The following is a 6,872-nucleotide window of genomic DNA, read 5'->3' on the forward strand; positions in this document are numbered from 1 at the left end:
AAGAGTTCAAATCCTGCCTCAGACACTTAGCAGCTGGGTAAAGCTGTCCTTAACTTCTGCTTCAGTTTGCTTATCTGCAAAATAAAAATAATATAGGACCTATCTCCCAGGGTTGTGAGTATAAAGCAAGATATATGCAAAGCAATTTGCAAATCTCAAGGTACTATATAAATGCTAGATATTATTATGCTAGCAATACATGAGCCTTGGTTTGAATTAGACCAAGTAGTAACTGGGTAGAAGACCCAGGATGTTTGTTGGGAAGAGACACCTCTCTCTAAAACTTGAGCCATTTGTAGCTCACATTCTCATTTCCTGGAGATTCCTGCAATTTCCAATCCATAGGCAAATCCCACAATCCCAATACTACCAGCACTTTCCCTTACCCACTCCTTTCCCTGCAGGCAAAGGTCTACAATAGGCTGAAATCTGTAGGAAGAGAGAAAAAAGTCTCTATAGTTTCCTCTCCTCATACTTCAATATGTCTCTGACAACTAGCAAAATAACCTTCTCCAAAGAGAGCCTAGAAAGACTGGGACAGAATAACAAAACTTGGGAGTGGGGCACCCTGATAATTTAGTGTCCACCAAGGGAATGCTACAAGATGATGAAGGCCAATAGTTAAAAATTATTGTAGAGAGGCCGGAAAAATTTGGAACATGTGGACAGCTGTGGAGAAAGTAGGGCTTCCCGGCAGGCAACGACAGATGGGAGACCTTCCATCCTTCCCATTAGACAGCTAAATCCAAGAACACATCCCTTATGTTCCTCACACCCAACCCCTCAGTCACAACTGTCATTCCAAGCAAGGTCTGCTGGCCAGATGACCAGGTGGATCTGTTTTCAGTACCACCATTCCAACTGTCTTGTAGGTAAACAAGACTCTAGGGAGTTTCCAGCCCCTTTGCCCAAGTCAGTTTCTCCAGGGTGGGAGTGGAAGAACTGCTTGCTGCTCCTGTTGCCATAGCAACAAAGAAGGCAGCACTTGCTTTGCATATATTTGCATCTGTGTAACCTCCTGGACCCAGTCACATTTTCTTAAGAAAATATACAGGTAGGCTGCTTCTCAATCCCACAAACACCACAGTAAGAAATTCATGACCACCAGCCCCTCCAGACCAGGTCCTAAGCCTTTTTTCTCTCCTTCTTGCTAGGAGGAGCAAACTAACTTAGAATCCATCTCCCTGCCTCAAGAACAAGGAAAAGATCCAGGCTTGAGGACAGAAGGTCCCTGGAGTGGGCTGTGGATTTCAGCACCACGGAAAGCAATAGGAAGGGTTGGCAGGGAGCCTAGTCCGCCCCACTCCTCAAGGTACTCCAGAGCAGGGGAGAGAGAAGAGCAAAGAGGCAGGGACAGGACAGTGCAAGGGATTATACTAGAGAATACTACAGCAATGCTACACATGTAGAAAAGGAATTTAGTCTAATTGATCCATTTCTTTCACTGCCCAGGTCAAGTTACTTGCTCTTCAAGTAGTCTTCCAGGGGTGCTGTAACCCAGAATGACCATGTCAGCCTTCCCTACTCCCCCACCTACCACTTGAGTCAGTAGTGTATATTCTCATCCTGGGACATGTATACACATCTCCTAGGATCAATTTAGACTTTTATTTTCTCATTGGTCCTAGAAATTTTGCATTCCTAAACCAAGATCTCAGGGGACAAGAAGGTTGTCTTCCCATTTCTCCCTTCAACCCCACAGGATTTCCTTCATACAGGGGTCTGGACAACCAGTAGGCAAGTGCTTAATAGCTGATGATGGATTAATTAAGTGGAAACTGCACCACACCTAGACAGAGCTGCCACCATGTGGCCAAATCCAGAACAACAAGTCAGGCTTTGCCTACTCCAGCCCTGGGATTGAGATATAAATGTGCTGTTTGCATTGCACCTAGCTCAAATTTTGAAATGCCAATTTCTAATCATAGAATCAGATTTTGAGCTGGAAGGGGCCTCAGAGTCATGTATTCCAATCTATGAGAAGTAGAGGCCCAGGAAAGCTGGATAGTCCAAGGTTATATAGATAAACATCAGAAGTGAGATTTGAATTCCAGTATCCTAACAATCACTTTATATTATACCACATACAATCCAGTTCTACTTTCACAAACCACCCCCATCTCAGAACCCAGGTCCACAAAATGCTCACAGAATTGGGTCCCAGCTTTCATCTTCTCAAATCTGCCCATGAGTTTCCAGTGAATCCCCACTGCCTACAGAAGTTTTTGACATTCAAAATCCTTCACAGTAGCAGAAGCCCCAAACTCACCTTTCTAGCCTTATTTCTCACAGGCTTTATCTTTTGTTCTATATGTATCCTTTAATCTGGGCAGCCTGAGCTCAATACTAGTAGCTAGATCTTCCACGGATTTTCACCTCTTCCTCTTTGGCCCACACTTTTTAACCTCACCTCTGAGCCTGTTGAATTCCTCCTACTCCTCCTTCCAGAACCAATTCAAACTTCACTGCCCCCCTAAAGCTGGTTCTAACCAATCCTGGTACCACTGATCTCTCAACATTAAAGTAGTCCCAGACACACTTTTCATCACACAGCCAGTTTCCTGTGTGACTTTGGTTGTTTTAAGGGATTAGGTATAGGGGCAGTATCCTGTGGTTTATACACACACATACAGCTGGGCACAGAGAAGGGTTTCATAAATAATGCAAATGGAACTTTATTCCCAACTCCTTCCTTCCTTTCCGGGGAAAAATAACCTTATCGTTACATTCCAAGGAATCTAATTTATAAGAGATTGACAAAACTGATGGTAACATTCTTGAGGAAGGGGAACAGGAGAAAGGGCAGAGTACTTCTTTGACCAAACCCAGAGCACCTCAGAGCAGCCATCAACATGTCTGTTCTTGCATCCTGTGCTCATTTCCACCTGTGGCAACAGTGTGTGTTCAGTGTGACCAAAGACCAGTCACTGAATCAAAAAGAAAAAGCAGTGATGGGGCTTCAGTATTGTTCCACCAATTCTGAGGAGTACCTCAGAATCTGCTTCCAACTCCCTCATGGAGTCAGGGCCTCCTGGGGGTCTCGCCTCGGGCCCCACCTCCACCTCCCTGCCAGTGCCCTGAGGCCCGAGGTCGCCTCTTGGGCTGAGGAGTATGTGGGGGGGGTTCGGGGTAAAGGCTGTCCCAGACCAGGAGGAGCACCTGGGGGCTGGTAGCCACCCTCATTGGGGTCCAGAGGGTCCTTGCTGAGGAGAAGCCATACAGCTGGCACATGTCGGCGTACGGTAAGTGGGTCCAGACCAGCCTCGGGCACTACGGGGACCCAGGCATCCTCCGTCTGCTGGAAGTGCAGTTTGGTGAGCTGGTGCAGGCCAGGCAGGCGGCGCTTCAGGATCTCTGCACAGGTCACAGCTTTGCCTGTGGCACGGCCTGCACCAATGAACACTATTCGCCGGGTGGATTCACTTTCCAGCCTGCCCAATGCAAAGCCCAGGAGGTTTCGGATCTTGCTGCCATCCCGGACCCGCATTTCCAAGGTATCTGGAGGCAGACCTGGAACTGGGGGGACCAGGGGTTTCTCTACAGAGCTTGCCTTCTGGTAATTCTCCATGGCTGGTCCAGGGGCCTTCACTGTGCCTAAAGAGGGAGAGGTGAGTGCATAGTACCCAAGGGCCAAGCCCACCACATCCCAGTTTCAGAAAAGAGTACCCCCTAATCAAGGGCTCTCTCCCCACAAGAACTGGATATCTGTGAAGAAAGGGACAATGTCTCCCTCTAGTCCAGGATCTTCCTAAAGAAAAAGTCCACTGACTAAGAGTTAAGCCAAAGGCTAACAAAGGTTGTCACTGCCTTCTGTAAAACTGTAATGGAAAATTTCTCGTTACCTTAAAAATTAGAGGTAGGGGCTGCTACTCTATAGGGAGGCAGCAGGTGTGATAGAACGCTGGACTTGGAGCCCACCGATCCTGAGACACGTAATAGTTGTGTGATGCTGGGTAAGTCACTTAATCTATCTGGATTTTAGCTTCCTCTCTGTAAAACAGGGATGATAATAATAGCATCTACCTCATCCTGTTGTAAGGATCAAGTAGGATGATGTATGATTAATATAACACCCTACAAAACTCACAGCCCCATATAAATGCTATTATTCAAACAAAACCAAAGAAAAACACTTTTTAAAAGGGAGCTTTAAAAGAATGTAAGTTTAACTCCTCCCCCTTTTTTTTAAACCAGGAAACTATATCTCTAATTTACTTCAAAAAAATTTGTGGGGTAGATTTGGTGACCATGGATGAAGACATTATCTGCCTGAGACTCCATTTCCCACCTGCAAAATAGGAACATATTTACACAACCACTCTCAGAGTTGAAATGAGCACCTTAAAGCCATATAAGTAGGACCAAGCTCAGAAACAGATAAAATAAGGCACCTTTCCCCTTTCTGCAAAGGAGGAGGAATATGAGAGTAGAATACTTTATACAACAGTCAGTCTTTTTTTCCTTAAATATGTGGATATAGAGCTTTTTTTTTTTTTTTAAACATGTGGATTATGGAACTTTTTTTTTAATTTTCTGTTCTAAGAGATCTCTTTGCGGGGGAGGGGAAATACTGGGAATGAAGGTAATATAAAAGCAAAAAGTGGAAAAAATAGAAAAAAGAAATGTGGACTATTACCAAAAGAACCATTTCTAAAAGCATAAAGATCCTAAAATACTTTCTTATGTAGCATGTATTTCAATTTACTTATTAAAAAAAAGAGAGAAGTTTTCCCACTGATTGAAGTGTCTAAAAGTTTATCCAAACCTCTCAACCTGGTTATGGAGGCCTGCCCTCTCTGCTGCAATGCAAACCCACTTTCTGACTCCACCCCCAACACAAGCTGAATCTGGAGCCAGAGACTCGCCACCTGCCATCTCCGTGACCCCAGAGAAAGTCATTTAATGTAACCTCGGTTTCTTCTTCTGCAAAACGAAGAGAACAAGCACTTGTAAAGTGACCTATCATGTACCAGGGGCTCTACAAATTGCTTTGATGTGATTGCATGCTTACAACCCCGGGAGGTGGCTACTATTATTGTCCCCATCTTTCAGGTGAGAAAACTGAGGCAAAGGATAAGTTGCCCGCCCAGAGGCACAGAGCTCAGGGCCTCCGGTTTCCGGAGTCAGGGCCCTAACCACTGTGCCGGCCCACGGAGACGTGGCTGGGATCCTCGCCGGCGCTAATCTCAGGCTCAGGGTGTACTTCAAGTGCAGCCCATCCCGGACTCTCAGCCAATGCTCGCGATGTTCTCGACTAACTGCCGGTGCTGCCCTTCCTCCGGATGCTCTCCCACCCACCCCCACCCCACTCTACCCCTGCCCCGATTCCCACTTTCTAAGTCTGTCCTAAAGTTCCAAGCCCGGCTCAAACGCCCCGGGAAGCCTCAACAAGGAGACCGGGCTTAGGGCTCCCTCTCCCAGCGCAGCTGGCGGAAGCCTCCACGTGTCCCAAGGGCAAAGCTGGGGGAGAGGACCTGACCCCCAGGAGCTCCTGCTCCTGCCCTTGATCCCCGCGCCCACCTGCGGATTATCCGCGCTCTCCCTCCCTCCCCCCAGCATTCCGACCCCTCTGCGGCCTCCGTAACGGTCCCAGGAGCACAGCCAAGCTCTCCCGGCCGCCCGGCCGCCCTCCCGCCGGGATCTCGAGATCCCGTACTAGCGCTCTTTCTCCCCACCGCCCCGGGATCTCTAAGCGTCTGCGGCTCTAGGCCCACTTTCTCCCGGCTGGGATCGCTGCATGTTCCCATTCTGGTGCCTTTCTCGGGCCGGAAACTCCGAGAATCAATCCGCGCGAGGGTCCAGAGGCTGCCCGCCCACTCCCGTACCCCCCACCCCTAGGCCAGCCCTCACCTCCGCCTCCTCCCGCCGTCGGGGACCTCTCACGCAGGGGAACCAAGATGGCTGAGCGACGGGCCGGGCGCGCGTACGGCGGCATGGCGGCGCGCGAGCGCGAGGAGCGGGGCGGGCGCGCGGACGCCATACCCATCGATGGAGGGCACGCTCCTGGAAGCGCGTGCTCTCGCCTCCTTGGCTGAAGGGAGGGGGGACGCTACGGAGATTGGGGTGGAGAGTCTTCCCCCTATCCTCTGGCAAGTTCCTTCGCTGCGTAAGAGAGGGCAACTGAGGCGCGCGCGTAGGCGTGGCGTGAGTCCGGAGGAGGAGCTCTGTGGCCAGGAGGAGGGGCCTGTGCCCTTCTGCCCTCTCCTCCCGGAGTTAGCGGCTGTTCTCTGTGTGGCCGCCAGGTGGCGACAAAACACCAGCTGTCGCACTCAGGGGCGCGCACTCCCAGCTGCCACCCAGCCAGCCAGCCCCCCTAAACCGAACCTCGGCCTGACCCTGACCAAGGCCCCCCGAGAGAGACCCCGGTCTTTTTTATGGGATTATTCAATGCTATGAGTGCTTAGCACATAATAGGCGCTTAATAAGTGTTTCTGACTTGTATGGAGAAAGAGGAAACCCCCCCGGTGAAGGACGCTCCCTTCGCCCTCGCGGCTCATCCCCTTCTCTGCGCTTTCTAGTTCCGGGGAGCTCGGAGGGGTCGGGGCCTGCCCCGAGCACTTGCGGCTGCAGGGCCCCGGCGCTCGATCTCTTTAACCCTTTTTTCCGGCAGGACACGTCGGACACTGACAAAGCCGTGAACAACTGCTGAGAAGACTGCTTTTTATCGTATAAAATACGGAAGATTACTAGGGAAACATCCAATTATCAACAAAAAAGTCAGCAGATTCCAGGTTAAGGGCCCCTATGTCTGCCCCCAGTTATGCTACATGGAGATAAGAGAACGGAGGCCCGAGAAGAGAAGTCATAGCTCCTGGTCTCTCAGTCAGTGCTTGCAGCCTAACTGACTAAGGGGCGGAGGGAGAGAGATGGGT

General features: G+C 49.7%; 1 protein-coding gene across 1 annotated transcript; it reads right to left on the minus strand.

The window, feature by feature from the left end:
- Positions 1-2,650: 2,650 nt before the first annotated feature.
- Positions 2,651-6,128, minus strand: RPP25L (ribonuclease P/MRP subunit p25 like). The gene is given in 3 exon segments (XM_074280244.1): positions 2,651-3,120; positions 3,122-3,594; positions 5,851-6,128. Coding segments are annotated over 3 exon segments (708 nt in total). The 5' UTR covers positions 5,987-6,128; the 3' UTR covers positions 2,651-3,021.
- Positions 6,129-6,872: the final 744 nt, after the last annotated feature.

Source organism: Sminthopsis crassicaudata, chromosome 1, assembly GCF_048593235.1.
Source record: "Sminthopsis crassicaudata isolate SCR6 chromosome 1, ASM4859323v1, whole genome shotgun sequence".
Classification (NCBI taxonomy): domain Eukaryota; kingdom Metazoa; phylum Chordata; class Mammalia; order Dasyuromorphia; family Dasyuridae; genus Sminthopsis; species Sminthopsis crassicaudata.